Source organism: Diceros bicornis, chromosome 7, assembly GCF_020826845.1.
Source record: "Diceros bicornis minor isolate mBicDic1 chromosome 7, mDicBic1.mat.cur, whole genome shotgun sequence".
Taxonomy (NCBI): Eukaryota; Metazoa; Chordata; class Mammalia; order Perissodactyla; family Rhinocerotidae; genus Diceros; species Diceros bicornis.
The window spans coordinates 11,102,854-11,121,354 of NC_080746.1; the positions used below are offsets into that span (position 1 = coordinate 11,102,854).

At 51.8% G+C, this 18,501-nt stretch overlaps 1 protein-coding gene across 1 annotated transcript; it reads left to right on the top strand.

The window, feature by feature from the left end:
* Positions 1 to 4,880: 4,880 nt before the first annotated feature.
* ROBO4 (roundabout guidance receptor 4) lies at positions 4,881 to 17,546 on the top strand. Its single transcript, XM_058544719.1, has 18 exons — positions 4,881 to 4,950; positions 5,299 to 5,628; positions 5,918 to 6,075; positions 6,249 to 6,369; positions 6,663 to 6,790; positions 6,883 to 7,111; positions 7,370 to 7,482; positions 8,214 to 8,382; positions 8,543 to 8,728; positions 8,856 to 8,898; positions 10,877 to 11,013; positions 11,129 to 11,392; positions 14,823 to 14,930; positions 15,073 to 15,211; positions 15,374 to 15,619; positions 15,779 to 16,137; positions 17,191 to 17,397; positions 17,536 to 17,546. The coding sequence occupies exons 1-18, from the start codon at positions 4,881 to 4,883 to the stop codon at positions 17,544 to 17,546; spliced, it is 3,018 nt and encodes a 1,005-aa protein (XP_058400702.1).
* The last annotated feature ends 955 nt before the right edge of the window (positions 17,547 to 18,501 follow it).

Sequence of the window (18,501 nt, forward strand, 5' to 3'; positions counted from 1 at the left end):
ACCTTGATGTTATGTCTAATAGTTTCTAGGTTCTTTTGATTTTTCTATGTAGAAAATCATGTAATCTAAATATAATGGCATTTTTGGTTTTTTATTTCTCATATTTACACATTTTTGTTTCTTTTTCTTGCTTTACCGTCACAATGTTGAATACAAGGAGCAAAAGGAAGAAGCTCCCTTTACATAATCTTGTCCACAGGAGGCATCTTCCTTCTTGTGACCTTGGTGACAGTCTGTGCCTGCTGGAAACCCTCCAAAAAGTCTAGGTAATTCTCCAAGTTCCACACCCTGAGCACCCTAACTCTTCACTCCACCCAGTCCCAAGCTCTATGTTTTTCTTAGTTTCTTTAAATGCCTTTCCTCCCAGGAGATCCATCTTACCATTGTGTGTGTTGTATATGGAACCACAGCCTATGCTCATAACCCTCAACAACCCCAGCATTACTAATAATGGTTTTACTTGCAGGCCACCTTTTGTGGGCCAGGCATTGTGATTGTTGTTGGCATGCTACCTTTTAAGTATGATTATCTGCGGTTTACAGATAATGATGCTGAGCCTCAGATTGGTTAAATGACTTGCCCACAGTCACAATGCTAGCAGCAGACTCAGGATGCAAACCTAGATGTGACTCATTCCAAAGCTTATGGACTATCCCACTCCCACCCCACCACACTCAGCCTATCTTCCTGCTACAAGGCCTCTTTTACAACCATGAGATCCCCCTGTGCCCCGCCTCCAGACCTTCTTTTGCTCACACTCAATAGTTCTGTTCACTGCAGAAGAGAAAATGCACATGATGAATAAACACTTGAAAGGATGCTCAGCTTCATTAATCAGGCAAATGCAAATTAAGACAGCAATAAAATATTATCTTACATACTAGATTATCAAAAATTAAGAAGTCCACCAACTGTTCTGTGGATGTGGCTCAAGGACATTGGTATAACCAGCTGATCTGGAAAACAATTTGTCATTATCATCTAATGAATGAATGTTTGTACGCCCCAAGACCCAGAAATTCCACTCCTAGGCTTACGTATTCCCTAGAGAAACTCTTAAGCACTTACAGTTATACTAGGAGACATGTAAAATAAAGGTTCAGGGCAGCACTGCTCATGATAGAAGAAAAACAGGAAAAAGAACCACTTGATATACTACATAGCAAAGAAATCATCAAAGACACTGTTCTGCAAAGAATCATAGAATTGTTCCTGATTCCTAACAGTACCCAACTAAAGAGCAAAGCTCCACATCCTTGGACCCTCCTGATATCACCCAGGCAAAGCCCAAACCTTGCAATAGGTTCTTTCTAACACCCTTTTACTGAGACACTCCACAGTTCACCATGGTGTGCACTCTCCCTAGCTGCAAGGAGTAATAAACCCAACGTGTTTAACAACAGGTGTGTACCTGGTCGTGTCTGGCTGGAGAGAATTGACAGGCTGAACACAAAGTACCGTAACTGACCTCCTCCTTTTCTTGGACATGTGAGCAGACAGTTAAATATTGAGGCCAGCAGCCCTTGAAATCTCCAACTGGTCTCCAACTGTTTGGTCTAGGTGTGACCCATAGTCATTGGTGTTGAGCAAGTCAAGAAACTATGAGTTTGAGAGCATTAGAAGTGATTTCTCCATGGACCCTGAAATTGCCCACAATGTTGATGGAACCAGGAGCTAGGGAATGGAAGCTGTGCCAGTGCAGTAGCATCGGGGCAATTTTTCCATTCGGCTAAGAGGAAATCATTACTGTCTCCTCTCTTGACTCAGTTTCCCTCCAGCTATTGGTAACTTGGAACAGAGATGAGAATTTGAAGATTGGGATTGAACACACTCAAGCAAAGAGGGAAAAAAACGCCAAGAGGACAAAATGGGCAGGATCTCAAGACCAAAAAGAGCGCCCACGGTGATTGGGGCTGGCAGTGGCTGTGGTGGTCAGGGAGGGGTTATGCCATTCCCAAAACACTCAAAGGGTAATTAATATATATCTAGTGTTTTCGAAGCACTTTCATATCCCCTATCCATAAACCTCATACAGACATTTTACAGACGAGGAAATTGGGGCTCAGAGAGGCTATGCGACTTGTTTGAGATCTATCAGTAAGAGGTGGAACCAGGATTTCAAGCTAAGTGTAACTGACTTCAAATCCCACCTGAATTCACCCCACCAGCTTAACCAGCAGGTGTCCCTGGCTGCATCTTCAGAGAACTCAGAATAAGAAACTAGAGAGCCCAGGAGCCAGAGGTAGAAAAAAATTTCCTCTGAAGGGTCCAGAGAGGCACTTAGTCTCTCTCTTCTCTCTTTCCTCTTACAAGCAACGAATGAGTTACTCACAAAAATACAAAACTCTAAAACCAGGGGTGAGAGATACTATCTAAGCCGGTCACCGGGCCTGCACAGCACCAGGCCCCCAAGCAGAGCTTCCGTGAAAGAACTGGAGGCGGCTCCCGTTGACTAACATCATCCCCATGACTCATGCAATCGGCTCTTCCTTAGCATGTGGAAGTGAGACAATGAGGATGCTGATGGGCCAGGTTGCTGGAAATGAGCACAGTGGTCTCTGGGAGCCATCCAGACATACTTCGCTGTTGGGAAGTCCCCTTGGCCATCACTCCACGGATCCCTGAGTGCCCTGAATGCTTGGGCTAAGTGAGAAGAAAGAGTCTTAATGTCCTACAGGAACAGCTCAGAGTACTTGGCCCCTCCAGTCCCCATCGGTTCTTAGCACTTGGCTCTCCAGAGTCTGGTAAGGGAGAGCGACTGTGCTGAAGGCGGTCTCCAGGGATGAGGCACATGACTGTGGGGCAGAAGCCATTTCTCCCGCTGCTGTAGCCTCTGGGGGTTTGTTCCTGCAGTACAGCACTGGCACCTCTCCTTACAGTGTCACCTGTCCATCCTCCCTCAGCTAAGGACAGGGCTAGTCATGAATCTGAATTCCTTTGAGACTTGCCCTCTTTTGCCTTGAGGGAAACTTATACTATCTTTTTGGATTATAGAGATTTTAGTAAAATCAAGTTGGCATTAAATCATTAGCAGAGAACTTGGTTAATCTCCCCCAAGTCCAGCGAATAAGCAGAAGAGACTAAAGAAGGACTGCTGACAGCAACATTCTTGGGGAGCAGGCAGTCAGGGGGTCAGACAGGCTTGGGGGCTGTGTATCAGAAATCCCAAGTTGGCTGTATGTGCGGTAAATCCATCCGTCCCGCCACCTCATTTCTTGTCTTGTCTTTGGCTGACTTCAGTGTCCATATGAATACCCCCTTCATCACTCTGGCCCCACAGATCCTTGACCCCATAACTCTGCTCCACTCTGCCTGGCACACATATGCCCATGCACATGTTTTGGACTTTGTCACTGCTCTTAGCTCTTCCGCTTCTGAATAACAAACTCTATTCTCTGACCCCAGTTCCTATCATTCCAGCTCTGTCCCTCTGTTACTTTCACTCTGTTTATTCTTTACCCCTTGGAAAGGCCCAGTTTGTAGAGACCATGGTGCTCTCTTGCTCCGATTATCTTAATCAGTCTTGTTCTGGGTTTGAGGAGAAAGAAAAAGAGGAGTAAGGGAGGCTTTCCTCTTGCTAGGCTGTTAGGGCTGTGGCTGTGGCCATTGCTGGCACTGAGGCCAGGCTGGGAAGGTGGTGGAAGGGAGGGCGTCAGGGGCCCCACAGAGGAGCTGGCCAGGAACAATTGGGAACAAAGGCTGGACGCTCTTCCGCTGAGCCCCCAGAGCCTGGCCTTGGCCTTCCGGGAACAGCTCCAGGAAATGGCTGAGATTCCAGATTTGGAAGGAAGAGACCTGTAAAGGAGCTGGGGTCTGAGAGATGACAGCAGCCTCTCTCTCGGGAGGGGGTGGAGGAAAGCAATGGGGGAGCACTGACACTGCCGGCTCAGAAGCTACCAGGCCTGGCTGCTACAGACACAAGGTTCCAGGGCTGGAAAGGCTCTCAAAGGTCATTTACTACAACTACCTTTCCAGGGCCTGAAAAATATTCCTGCCAAGGATGCTTGAATAGTCTCAGTGATGGGACGTTCATAAAAATAAATAAATGACAATATTGGCTAACCTTACTGATCACTTATAATGCATTAGGCACTGTGCAAAGTGGTTTTATAATTTATCTCGTCTCATTCTTACTCCAGCCCTCAAGGCAGGAACTATTACTATTATTCCCACTTTACAGATAAGGAAACTGACTTGCAGGGGTTAAGTAACTTGCCCAAGGGCTCACAGAATCTTATTTCATCTGTCTCTGAGCTGAATAGAAACACACTGTGGGCATCTCCCAGCTTGTTCCAGAGCCTCTGAATCCTTCTTTTCATCTGTCCTACCCACCCCCAGCCCCATCCAGCCTTGGGGAATGGACAGTGGAATGACAATACACTCCTGCCCTCCCCGCCCCCCTTAACTTTCTTGGTCCACTTTCCTCTATCCTCAGCTTCTTAATGCTGTACCCTGAGATTCCACCTCTGCCTTTCCGTTCCACTGTAGCAGAAGGTCGCTTGGAAGCAAAGGGATAAGGATTGGGATTTAAACAGAGGCTTAGGGTTAAAGGCTGTGGTGGAGCTATGGTTAGTGTGAGAGTTACCTTTAAGAAATCCTAGACTAGAACACGAGGTAATCTTAGGGCTGGGGTTGGAGTCAGGGGTTATGGCTAAAGGGTCAGGGTCAGAGAGTTTCTCTCCTCTGGTCTCCTCCCAGTTCTCCAAGGCACTGAGGGCCAGGCAGGAAGCATCGGTTTCCTCAAAGCTGCTTCCCTCCTGGGGCAGACTCTCGGTCACAAACAACCACCACCACCCCGCCCCGCCCCTCCTTCCCTCTGCTGTGAGCTCAGAGCAGCAGGACAAAGTGTTTGGGACAAGGACAGAGGCCTGAGAGCAGCCATGGGCTCTGGAGGAGCGGGCCTCCTTGGGTCCGGGTGGCCCCTGCCTCTCCTGCTTCTGCTCGTCACGGGTGAGTGTGGCCCTCCTTCTCCTGGCCCACGCTCCCTTGATCCAAGGCCTGGCCAAGCAGAGAAGAGGCCTCCCTGTTCCTTTGCTTCCTTTCTGCAGTAGGGGTGCCAGAGATGAGGATGAGGATGACGACGATGTTGATGATGTGTGTGCATGTGTGTAAGACAGAGATACAGATTGAGAGCTCTCCAGGCCCTCACTTGGATCCCGAGCAAGCTGGTCCTCTCCCCTCCCAGCTAGCTTGTTATTTGGGAGTTCATCTTCAGACAAGAGAAGGCAGACGGAGGGTGCAGGGATTTGGGGGCCCTGTCGGTAGTCACACCAGGCTCCGCCTCCCTTTCCCTCCCAGGAGGCATGGCTCAGGACTCGCCACCCCAGATCCTAGTCCACCCCCAGGACCAGCTGCTCCAGGGTCCTGGCCCCGCCAAGATGAGCTGCCGAGCCTCAGGCCAGCCGCCTCCCACCATCCACTGGCTGCTGAATGGGCAGCCCCTGAGCATGGTGCCCCCAGACATACACCACCTCCTACCTGATGGAACCCTCCTGCTGCTGCGGCCCCCTGGCCAGGGACATGCCCACGATGACCAGGCCCTATCCACAGACCTGGGTGTCTACACTTGTGAGGCCAGCAACCGGCTGGGCACGGCAGTTAGCAGAGGCGCTCGGCTGTCTGTGGCTGGTAAGGCCTGGCAGGGGAGGCCCAGGGTGGGGCACACCTGGGGTGAGATGCCTGTGGTGAGCGAGGTTTGAGGGGATACCTGTGAGGGGAGGCCTGGGCTGGGAGATTGGGAGGGGAGAGCTGGGTCGGGGGTGGTCCTAGATGGGAGACCTGGGTGATGGGGCTGTGAAGAGTGAACACAAGGCAGCGAAAAGGTAGGTAAAGCAGAATGGGGAAGTATGGCAGGGGGGACCTCTGGGGAGGGGAGGACTGGGTGCTGTTCCCTGCTGACCCTCCATCCTCCCCACAGTCCTTCAGGAGGATTTCCAGATCCAGCCTCAGGACACAGTGGCCACAGTGGGTGAGCAGGTGATTCTGGAGTGTGGGCCACCCTGGGGCCACCCAGAGCCCACAGTTACATGGTGGAAAGATGGGAAACCCCTGGCCCTACAGCCAGGGCGGCACACGGTGAGTGTAGCCCCTTTGCCATACTTCATCCCGTCCTGGGTATGGGCATACCCTGAGGGACTGGCCCACCCTCTAGCCCCACATCCCCTGCAGAATTTGACAGAGAGAAGGCAGTGAGGCCTTAAACTTCCCTCCCCACACGGGAGACTTCACGATGCACCTGGCCCTGACAGGTGTCCAGGGGTTCCCTGCTGATGGCAAGAGCAGAGAAGAGTGACGCAGGGACCTATTTGTGTGTGGCGACCAACAATGCAGGACAACGGGAGAGCCGGGGAGCCAGGGTGTCTGTCCAGGGTAAGAGGAGGGTGGGTGGTCAGCTAAAGTCAGGGCCAAAGTTGAGGGGTCCAGTTAGGGTGGTGTGATCAGATTTTGGCTGGGATTACGGTATGTGGGGCTCAACCTGGGATCAGGGTCAGAGTATTGGGGTCCCCGTTTAGGGGGAGGTTCCCCCATCCTAAGTAGAAATAAAAGTGCTCTAGACCTGGGAAATCTGGGGGTTTTGGTTCTTCTGCAGGTGAGGGATGGTCCACTGCTCCATTCCTTTGCTCTGGCCTGTAGGCCCTATCCCAGCCCTATGCTCCCCACAGAGCCCCACAACTACAAGGAGCCTCTGGAGCTTCTGGCTGTGCGTATTCAGCTGGAAAACGTGACCCTGCTGAACCCTGACCCCACAAAGGGCACCAAGCCTGGGCCTGTTGTGTGGCTCAGCTGGAAGGTGAGTCACAGGACCTAGGGGTGGGAGCCAGTCCAGAGCTCAAGGAAGGGCTGGTCGTGAGCTCCCTGACCTTCCTCTGGACTCTTTCCCAGGTGAGCGGCCCTGCCGCACCTGCTCAGTCCTACACAGCCCTGTTCAGGGCCCAGACTGCCCCAGGAGCCCAGGGAGCTCCATGGGAGGAGACACTGCTGGATGGCTGGCAGAGCGCAGAGCTTAGGGGCCTCCACTGGGGCCAAGACTACGAGTTCAAAGTGCGACCATCCTCCGGCCGGGCTCGAGGCCCTGACAGCAACGTGCTGCTCCTAAGGTTGCCAGAACAAGGTCAGGACAGATGCCCCCAGGACCCAACAGTATACACTCTGGCCCCTTTTTGTCTGGGGGCCCCTGGACTATCGCCCTCCAGTCTTGGGGGATGTTGAGTCCTATTCCTGGACTCCCTTCTGCCCTGGCCAGGCAAGCAGATCTGAGAGAAGCTTCTATTCTCATTAGTGTGGCCTCTGACCCTGTGTCCCCATTCCAGGTCTTTTCCCTAGAGTCCTCTCCCTCAGCATCCCTTACAGCCTCTCTCCCTCCCTCCAGTGCCCAGTGCCCCTCCCCAGGAGGTGACTCTAAAACCTGGCAACGGCAGTGTCCTTGTGAGCTGGGTCCCACCACCTGCTGAAAACCACAATGGCATCATCCGTGGCTACCAGGTACCCCCCACAAGCTGACACACTCCTTCCTGGTGGTGCCAGGACATCCCTCTTCCCTGGCATCCGGGATACCCTTGCTCTGGGCACTGAGAAGCAGCACTTGTGCAGAGACACAAGGGAAGCTCACCGTTGTTGAGCAAGGACCTACTGTCTGCCGGACACCACCAAGCACTTACCTACATGATCTCGTTTCGTCTCACAGTCCTCCCTGGTCATTATCCCCAATTTACAGACAAGAAAAGTGAGGCTAAGGTTATAGGTGTAGGACTTGGAATAAAAATCAAATCAAACTGTGTCTGACTCTCACCTTCTAAGGCAGCGGGTGTCAGAGTGTTGTTCCTGGACCAGCAACATCAGCATCACTTGGGAATTTGTTAGACATGCAAATTCTTGGGTCCTTTCCCAGTCTTTATGAATCAGAAACTCAGGGATGGGCCTGGATTTTAACAAACCCTCTAAAGGATCCTGAGGCACACTGAAGTTTGAGAACCACTGGTCTAATGAATGTTTTCTCGGATTACTTTTGTCCTCCTCTGTCAGTCTAGAGAGAAGTCTCTCTCACTTTGTAGGGGAGAAAGGAATAGGAAGTGCGGGTGCATGTCGGTGGGGGGGATGTCCCCAGCTGGATGGCAGGGCAGGATGACCACATCCCAGAGTCTGATCTGCAGATGAAGGGCTCAGCTGCTGGGACAGTGCCAGGAGGCAAGTGCTCATCTCTGCCTGTGCCTCAGGTCTGGAGCCTGGGCAACACCTCATTGCCCCCAACCAACTGGACCGTGGCAGGCGAGCAGACCCAGCTGGAGATCGCCACCCGAATGCCAGGTTCCTACTGCGTACAAGTGGCTGCAGTCTCTGGTGCTGGGGCTGGGGAGCCCAGTAGCCCTGTCTGCCTCCTTTTAGGTGAGAGCAGTGCCCACCCGCCCCACCTATATGCTTTCGGCCCCTATTCCCACCTTCCTCTCTCCCCGCTCCCACCTCACACTTCCAGCGCCTCCCGCTTGTCTACCAGACCCTCATTGCTTCACCTGCCTCCTCCCCCTGAGCTCCAAATCCCATACAGAGCAGGCCATGGAGCGAGCCGCCCGAGAACCCAGCGACCACGGTTCACGGACCCTGGAGCAGCTGAGAGCCGCCTTGAGACGGCCAGAGGTCATTGCCAGCGGGGGTGTTGTGCTCTGGCTGCTGCTGCTGGGCACTGCTGTGTGTGTCCACCGCCGGCGCCAAGCTGGGGTGCACCTGGGCCCAGGTGAGAGGGTGGAGTGGACTCCCAGGTGGTCAAGCCTTCCCTGGGTCCAGTTAGAACACTACAGGGGTTTAGATTTCTGGCCAGGTCCAGGGGACTCTGTATTTAGCCTTCTCCTGCCCTCTCCCAGGTCTGTACAGATATACCAGTGAGGACGCCATCCTAAAACACAGGTGAGAGATGAAAGGGGAGGGGCGTGAGGTGAGGGAGGGGCAGAAGGCCGAGGGACAGTGGAGCTGGGACGGAGAACTGGATGGAGTATTGTCTCCCCTGCTGCCAGGCAGTTTGGGGTCCTAGTACCCTCATCTCTCCTGACCTCCAAGTGAGAATTAATTTCTCTTTCAATAATGTTACTATCAGGCCACTTGACAGGTGAGTAAACCAAGAATTATAAAACTTAAGTGACTTTGCCCAAGACAACACAGCTGGTAGCTGGCCTTCTGAACTCCTAACCCAGGGCTCTCGTCACCGACCTCTCACTAACACTTACCACACTCTCCTGCTGACTCACCCTGATGAGTGGAGAATAGCTAGCACAGGAGGACCAGTGTAACTTCTAATTTTCTCTATACACTCAGTGCTTACCTAGTGGTGCCTTTGCATTTGGTAAATCACCTACCTTTCCAGCAATCATTCCTTCACAGTAATCCATCCACAGGTCCAGCAGAGGGCGCTCTGCCCCCACAACATAGATTCTTACTCATTGTTCTCAATAACAAGACCAGCTTGCAGCTGCATGTGCTCCAAGTGTGTTGGGCTGCCTGAGCAAGTCTGCAGTTATGAGACAAGATACTAGGAAAGAAAACATCCTCTTTTTTCTCTGACTGGCTGAGTTTTACACTATAACCGTTTCATCTGCCCACCTCCTCCTGCTCTTTATCTCATTAGATTTCCTCTGGAAGGTTCACATTCCAGGCCTGCATCTTTCAACAGAAGTTTACCGAGCACCTACTATGTGCCGGACACATCCAGGCCTTGGGCTACTGTTTTGCTGTCAGTTTCTCAGCCCAGAGCAAGGTTCTAAGCTGGCTGGGGCCGTGTTCCTGTGTTATTCTTTGCTCACTGGCCTTTCTCTTCCAGCTACCTCCTGGGCTGTGTCAGCTCTGCGCTGAGATTTCTCTGGCTCCCCCGGGACTTTATCCCTGTCCTTGAGGGAGATTCCATCCTGATCATTTTGTTCATCCATTCCTCTGCCAGGAACTCTCAATCTAGGCAGAGACAGCCATGCTAGCACATGAATGCAATCCAGTGTTGGAAACACAGAAACGTGTACAAGATCCATAGAAGAGTTTGGGGTGGGGAAATGTGGAGGAAGAAGATTTCACATTTACCCTGAAAGTAAGAAGGGGAAGAGCAAAGGGAGCAGCAAGAAATAGCATGCTGTGTTCATAGGGAAAGACAAGCGTTTGGTCTGGCTGAGGCATAGAATGTGAGATGGCTCAGAGCAAAGGATAAGGTGAGGGAGCTGGAAGCCAGATCAAGCAGGGCCTTGTCAGCCATGCTGGGCAGCTGGGTTCTATCCTGGTAAATAGGGAGCCATTGAAGGTTTTAGGCAGAGAAGTGCTTTGGTCTGATCCCTGTTCTTGAAAGATGGCTCAGGCAGCCAGCATGGCACCCACTTCAAAGGGAAGCAGGCTAGAGGTAGAGAGGCCAGTATCCATGTAGCAAGCTCCTGCTCCTCCTCTGCTGGCTGAGAGAGCTCACTTTTACTCATGTCAGCTCACAGCATCGGCCTTATATGGAAAGCCTCATTGTTGCCATTTCACAGATGAACAGACTGGGGCTTACAGAGGCCAATAGACTTAGTTGCCCAGGATTGCACAGCTAGGCTGCAGCAGTTGGGGATTTCTGGGTTGTCTGGCTCTAGATCTGTGTTCTTTTTGTCTAAACACACAACTGCCTCTCTGTAATACCTCCTAACTCTGGGCAACTTGGACTTACCCTGACCCCAGGATAAGAAAGGGGTGCTGAGTTTGGAACACCGGGACAGAGATCTTAAGGAGTTTGTGAAGGGCTGAAAAGCAGTGAGAATAAAGCTGATACCACCATCTCCCCAACCCCTTGTGCTCCCTCTGAGCCGGAGGTCTTAGCCAATGAGATCCTCACTTCACTCCATTTCTCCCTCCCCACTCCCACACTTCATTGCTCCAGGATGGATCACAGTGACTCCCCCTGGCTGGCAGACACTTGGCGGTCCACTTCTGGCTCTCGGGACCTGAGCAGCAGCAGCAGCCTCAGCAGCCGGCTGGGAGTGGACCCCCGGGACCCACTAGACTGCAGGCGCTCCTGTGAGCATGCCCAGTGGGGGCCAGGGCCTGGCAGTGGAGCAGGGACCCCAGGACTGGAGAGGGGGGATGTAGGGTGGGATACTCACCATAATTCCTCCTGTCGTTTTTATCGCAGTGATCTCCTGGGATCCCCGAAGCCCCGGTGTGCCCCTGCTTCCTGACACGAGCACTTTCTATGGCTCCCTCATCGCTGAGCTGCCTTCCAGCTCCCCAGCCCAGCCAAGCCCCCAGACCCCAGCTGTCAGGCGTCTCCCACCCCAGCTGGCCCGGCTCTCCAGCCCTTGGCCCAGCTCAGACAGCCTCTGCAGCCGCAGGGGACTCTCTTCTCCGCGCTTGTCTCTGGCCCCTGCGGAGGCTTGGAAGGCCAAAAAGAAGCAGGGTAAGGCTGGGGAGGATAGACACAGCCTGAAGTGGGTGGTAGGAGGGGCCAGGAGTGGGAATGGGGTGGGCTGCACCCCACCCACAGCTTCCATCCTCCTGTCCTGGGGAACACCTATCACCAAAGCGCTCAGCTAGGAGTGTGCTGACCTCAGCTTTCCTATATACCGTGCTCCTGCTTCGGTTTGGCCATACCAGTAGTGAGCCCTGTTTCTGCAGTCAATTCCACTCAGCAAACATTTAATAAGCACCAGTGTATGCCCAACATGGAGACACAAGAGATACCAGATATAGTCCTTGCCCTCTAAGGGCTCAAAGTCTAATGAAAGTGCCTGACCAGCATACAAGTAATTCTAGAACCTGGCAGAATGTTACCAGTGCTAGCATGCAGCGTCAGGCTCTCATGGACTCATCTTCTTGTGCACTATACCCGGGTCTTCCCCGGGCACCGACTCCTAATTCGCTTTCCAGAGAAGAATGAGTATTTCCTTTCTGTGCAGATTTCTCTCCTGACTTTCAGCTCCCTGCTTTGACTTTCCAGAGAGAAATAATCATAGTCTCTGTTTCTTTAGCAACTCTCTATGTTAGGTGCATTACTTATACCTGTTATTTCATTTAATCCTCACACCATAATGACTAGGTATTATTTCTCAAATTTTACAGATAAGGAAAGAGGATCAGAATTGGGTAACTTGTTCAAAACCCCACAAGCTAATAAGCTGCAGAGCTCGAATTTGAAGCAAGAATGGTCTGCTTCCAAAGGCTCCTCTGAATCTCCCTGGGAGTGCCCTTGGGAAATCATATTCTCTCGCCTCTTTCTCCTGTTTCTGGACATTGGCCTGCACTCTGCCTGCTGTCTTCCTGAGCCTTCTGTGCTGGTTAATAAGATTTACAGATGTTTGACAGCCAATTTTTTTTAAGTGGATATAATCCAACTTTTATTAAGACAAAGATGGATTCGGAGTAATTAAGAGCTTGTCCAATACCCAGAACTTTATGACTCTAAATATTAGCAAAGCTGGCATTCCTTCCAGCTTCGCCTCAGAGTTATTGCATCAGAAATCCTCAGTGGTGATGAAATACCAGCTACAAAGAGGTTGCATAAGTCTCATTTAAAAACCAGCTTTCCCAGGGAGAACTACATGGACTTGAATATAATGTACAGCCCCTCTTAGAACACTAATGACACTGGGAAAAGGTGAGTAGTTTTCTAGAGCCAGTTCTCAAGAAAGGTTCCAATTCTGAGATGAAGCTTCCTAACCTCACTCGGGTATAGGTCGTCACTTTACCCCCTGTTTCTCCTGACCCCAGCCCCACCCAGTGCTGCCCCAGGATGGGTTGACCAGTGACTTCCCTGGGCTGGTGGACAGTTGGCCCACCTCTGGCTCCCAGGGTCTCAGCAGCGGCAGTGACATCATGCCATGATCTTGTCCAGAGCCACAGAGTGGCCTCTACTGCTGTCACCTTGTCCAAAAGACTGATGATTCTTTATCTTCTGAAACCGGCAGCCTCTCTGTGCCCCCTCCTTCACCTGCTTATTCCTTTTTCTTATTATTTTAGTTGGATTTTTTTCTCTACGACTGATATTCTCACAACTGTACTCTCCCGCATCTCATCCATTATATCAGGTTCTTAGTTATGCTTGCTTTGCTAGATACACTCACTGAATATCCTCATTCATTCATTGATTCAAACAAATATTTACTGCAATTCAGGTATGCCCAACGAGATTCAACCTAACCTTGATAACATTTTTATTCTACAGTTTAAATTCAAATAACATTGAAACTAAAATCCAAGTAATTCCAAGCAAGGTGGGAGGAGGCTTTTTGTTACCAGAATTAGAGGAAATGAAAGGGGCTGGGATAAATATAGCCTTTTCCAGGACTGGCTTTTTGCCTTTGCTTTCCACGCAAACCAAGCAACCAATGTGTGTGCCCATTTCTGAGCTTAGTCAGGAAGTCAGGCACTAGAGAAGGCACAGCTGATGACAGCAGACTTGGAGCACCTGAAGTGGCCTCCAGGACTCCCTAGATCATATGACGGCTAAAGGAAATGAATAAAAACCAAACCAGCCAAAGTACAAAAGGAAACTTCAATGGAGGAAGTCTAGCCATTGTGTGGTTTTCATCCCAGTGACTCAGAAGGTCTGGCCACTGTACATGGATTCCCAGCATCCAGATGGCATCTTGGTGGATGCTATAGCGTTGGTCTCATCCCTGCTCTGAACCTGCCCACAGTGACCCCCAGATCTTTGAAATTAGACTGACTAGAAGCGGCCTCGAGGGTCCTGCTGGTCTCTGGTTCACCAAGGAAAGATCCCCTTTCCTAACTGGGCGTCTGATGATGTGACACTAATCTGAAGGCTGTTTCTTTTTCTCCTTTGCTTGATGTTCTCCTGGTTCCTGGTCTTGGGAAAATCTCTTCCCTCTATTACCCTGTTCCTCTCTGGTTTACACTTAGATCCATTTAGGTTTTAGCCTGACCAAGAAGCACGCTCACAGGTCATTGCACGTGACTGGGTCTGTTCCTTCAGTCACCACAGCTTCTCTATTTCAGAGTTCACTTAAGTGGCCATGTGAGCTGCCATCTTGTGAGTGATTCTTCTCACCTTGTGCTTACACCTACGTCTCTAATATCATCCATCCATTCACTCATTCATTCAACAAATATTGAATATCGATGGGCAGGGCATTGCTTACTGGGTGAGACCAACACACCTTCCTATTCTCAAGTTCCTCTTCCTGTCAGCTGACCCTCTCCTGTCACACCTGGCATGGTCTGGGGCCTCCTGGTTTTGTCTTATCCATTCAACCCATTACTCATCTTGACAGTCAAACCCATCTCCCCGGGTGAGAGACACTCAGGTTTCTCAGGGCAGGGCTATCCAGAATCATGTGAGATCTTTGCAATGTGAGAAATGGAAATTGACAGATTCTCTCCAAAAAAAGGAGTATTTGTCTTCACAGATCCAAAAATTCGTGAGAGAAGTAGCAAACATGAGGGTACAGAGATTAGGAAGATTGGAATGTATACAGTAAAGGAGAAGAAACTTGTTTTTTAAAGTATTTATTAGGCACAGGAACTTTCCGATCAGTTTTTATTTAATTGGCAAAAACCATCATTTGAAGTGAGTGTTTACTTCAAATGAAGGTTTGGATTTACCTGAAAGGTTAATGGATTTACCTGAGGTCACACAGCTAATATGTGGCTGAGCCAGGCTATTAATGTAGGTCTTTTGACTCTAAGCCTGGTACTCCTGTCAGAACTGCCTGGAAGAAGGTGGGGAATGGAGAGGATGGAGGGAGGTTCTTCTCCCTTTTCTCTGGGTTCAGGGACCCTAAAGCTTAACTGAATGATAAAGTTGAAGATAGTGCCTGTGGTTGGGGTTTGAAAGGCCCACCCCCAACCAGTGACTCGTTCCTTTGCAGAGCTGCACCAGGCCAACAGCTCCCCGCTGCTCCGGGCCAGCCACCCCATGGAGCTCTGGGCCTGGGAGTTGGGGAATAGAGGCTCCAAGAACCTTCCCCAGAGCCCAAGTGAGACCTTCTCCTGCATCTGGCTTCTCCTGTCCCAGGGAGGCTGGGTGGGGAGTGGGGTCAGGAAGCTGAGGGGGCTGGGTGGCCAGGCAGGCAGGCTGGGGTCTGGGGCTGACGGGGGTTCCGCCATTCTCATGCCCAGGAGCTGTGCCCCAAGCTCTGGTTGCCTGGCGGGCCCTGGGACCACAGCTCCTCAGCTCCTCCAATGAGTTGGTGACTCGCCCTCTCCCCCCGGCACCTGTCTCTCCTCGTGGACCCCCCACTCAGAGTCAGCAGACCCAGTAAGATGGCATGGGGTCAGGAGGCAGGGCTAGGGATTGAGTGGGATGGGGCGGGGGAGGGGGTGTTTCTGAGATTGGACAGGGGCGGGGGGGAGGCATGGACAGTGACTGACTCGAAGAAGTGCACTAACCATCCTGCCATCACTGTCTTACTGCAACCAGGCACTTGGAGGAGCCCCAAGTTCCCTCCTCCCTCCCACTGCCAGCCGCCCCCATCCCCGACCTTATCCCCCCCAGTCCCCCCAGCCCCTCCAGCCCCCAGGCCTCTTCCCTCTCTGGTCCCAGCCCAGCTTCCAGTCACCTGTCCAGCTCTTCACTGTCATCCCTGGGGGAGGACCAGGACAGTGTGCTGACTCCTGAGGAGGTGGCCCTGTGCCTGGAGCTCAGTGAGGGTGAGGAGACCCCCAGGTGAGTAGCCTGAGGGATAACCAGAGGACTGCAGATAGCATGCTACAGGAGTATGCTTATCTCTACCCATTCCCCCTTCCTCAACTGGAATGTTTCTGCTACTGTGCCACTCTACCCCACCTCAACCATTGAATTGTCTCCCATTTTTCCTCTTCCTAGGAACAGTGTCTCTCCTATGCCAAGGGCTCCTTCACCTCCAGTCACCTATGGATACATCAGTGTCCCGACAGCCTCAGAGCTGGCGGACATGGGCAGGGCTGGAGGAGGGGTAGGGTCCGAGGTGAGGGGCTTGTTGTGCCCACCTCGGCCCTGCCCGACCCCTACCCCCAGCGAGGGCTCCCTAGCCAATGGCTGGGGCTCAGCTTCTGAGGACAATGGCCCCAGTGCTAGAGCCAGCCTCGTCAGCTCCTCCGATGGCTCGTTCCTCGCTGATGCCCACTTCGCTCGGGCCCTGGCAATGGCTGTGGACAGCTTTGGCTTTGGCCTGGAGCCCAGGGAGGCAGACTGTGTCTTCACAGGTGCGTGAGATCACCTTGTCTTACTCCTCACCTCCACCTCTTGGAGTGGACACCCCCCCTTCTCCCCAAACAAGAGGCAAAGCTTCCTAATCATGATCTTCATTGTCATCGTCCTTAAAACAGCTGGTTTTTGTTGAGTGATTGCTATGTCCCGGGAAATATGATAAGTGCTTTATATACATTCAATATTAACAACAACTCTGTGAGGATAATCTTTTTCTTTCTTTTCCAAATGAGGAAACTGTAAGTCAAACTGGTTTATTAACTTGCCCAAAGCCACTCACAAGAACAAGGATAAATAATTCAACTCTACAGCCCAGAGGCAGCCAACTGTACGGTCCATTCCCCTACCTCCAGGACTGTCCTCTTACCCAGACGTGGGTGTCCAGGACAGGTTGCCCCCTGACCGCTTCTCTTTGCTCCCACCCAGTGTTGCAGATGCCTCCTTACTATGGGAAGTTCTGTTTCCTCTCTTACCTCCCACTGTGCTTCCAAGCCCTTCCTCTTGCCCTGTCTGTGGCTGGGGTAGGCTTCCCTCTTCACATATCTAGCAGTGTGGGATCATTATCTCCATGTCAACAGAAGGTGGTTCAGGGCTCCCCATGCCCCTTTGGTGCTCCCATACTCGTACACTCTATCAGATCCCCATACCCATCTTACAAACCCTCACTCTACCCTTTGCCCCTAAGAAAAACAACGAGGCTTGTGGTAAATGGGAGAGCAAGGATTACCCAGGACAGAAGCACCCATGATAGAGGGAGAGGAAGGATGACCAAGGAGTGGGAGAGTGAAGGGAGTATGGATAGAAGGCCAGAGCTGGGCTGAAAGGAAACAGTTCAAGCTCTTCTCTCTAAAGAAACCAAAGGACTGTCTTCTTTTCCCAGGGGGCTGGGGCCTCTAGGGATATGGCCACCGGAAATGATGGACTGAGTTGGGGCTAGGTTATGTCTAGGGTTAGGTGTATGCCTTAAGCAGGCCCCAAGCTTCCTGCCCTAAACTGGCCCCCAGGGGTGAAGGCTAACCCTCCACAGCTACCTCTACCCTCCCTGACAGACGCTTCATCACCTCCCTCCCCCCGGGATGACTTCTTCCTGACCTCCACCCTCTCCCTGCCCCTGTGGGAAAGGAGGGCAGACTGGTTGGAGGACATGGAGAACAATCACACTCAGCGGCTGGGAAGGGGGCTGCCTCCCTGGCCCCCTGACTCTCGGATCTCTCCCCAAAGAAATCAGCTCGGCTGTCCTGCACCCAAGACCGGCGGTAAGTGTCTGTCTGCCTGGCTGATGTGGTGACCTTGACTGGAGGGCTTCTGGAAAGGAGCCGAGAGGGAGCCTGGGGTCTGGCAGGAGAGATAAGGAGCAGAGTGGATAACTCCACTCTCCTCAACTTCTCCTACAGACTCCTCCTGAAGTGTGGCCCTGAGGCTGCCAAAAGGAGAATCAGAACCACCTCTCCTGTCAGCCACCAGCCTGGGCTGCGGAGCGGGGGTCTTGGCCTACGCTTCTCTGCACTTGGGGTCCACCCTGCCCGGCCTCCAGGAGAGTTCTCCCTCCAGAATTGTGAAAACAAAATAAGAACAAAACAGATGTGGAGCCCTCAGGGAGCAAAAGTCATCACCTGACTCCTGGCCCTTGCCTTTTCCTCTGTTCCATCCACTCCCACAACCAGGCCTTTTTGGCCCAAGCAGCAGCCCCACTTCCTGATCTCCCCACCCACTTGGATCACAGGAAGCGAGGAGCCAGAGGTCTTCCTGGAGGACAACAGGGCTTGTGGGAGAGGGCTGTGCAGGAAAGAGCGCTCAGAGCCTCCCCTCTCAGCTTCATCTGGACCATTCCTGTGGAGGCAGGCTCGACTCTCTCCCTAACCACACCATGTAGAACAGATAAAGAGGGATGTCACTGAGGCAGTGAGGCCCTACCTCAGTACCAAGGCAAAGGGTTCAAGATGAATCTAGGGAAGAAGCTGAAGGAAGGGAGGTGTGAAAATGTGGGACAAAAACACCCTCCTTATACTTTTGTCACTATGAGCTTATGGAATTTGACACTATAAAACCATGATGATTTGAGTTCTGTGAGATCATTCCCCGGAGCACCACTGTTGGGAGGGCACCTGGAGATATGGACGTGTTACCTGAGTTAGAAAGGGATCAAGCATTCACTGACACTCAGAGAGTGTCACTCATTTCTGTTCTGTAACTGAGAAATTATGTGTATCTATCTGATTTTAAGCAGAATCTAGGAAAGGGAGGGGTGGTGGATTTTTAGGGTCTGCTGATCTTAGCAACTGTTTCTGAGAAGACAACTCCTGCTTTTAGCGGTCCCAGCCCCCTCCCCAAAGACCGGTCCCAGATGGTTTCTTAAAATA

What these genes read in the sequence shown, in the direction of transcription:
- ROBO4 (XM_058544719.1), top strand. Translation starts at nt 4,881, where the DNA reads ATGGGCTCTGGAGGAGCGGGCCTCCTTGGGTCCGGGTGGCCCCTGCCT. An exon ending in CCTAAGGTTGCCAGAACAAG is followed by an intron (nt 7,112 to 7,369) that starts GTCAGGACAGAT and finishes CCCTCCCTCCAG; the next exon opens with TGCCCAGTGCCCCTCCCCAG. An exon ending in GACGCCATCCTAAAACACAG is followed by an intron (nt 8,899 to 10,876) that starts GTGAGAGATGAA and finishes TCATTGCTCCAG; the next exon opens with GATGGATCACAGTGACTCCC.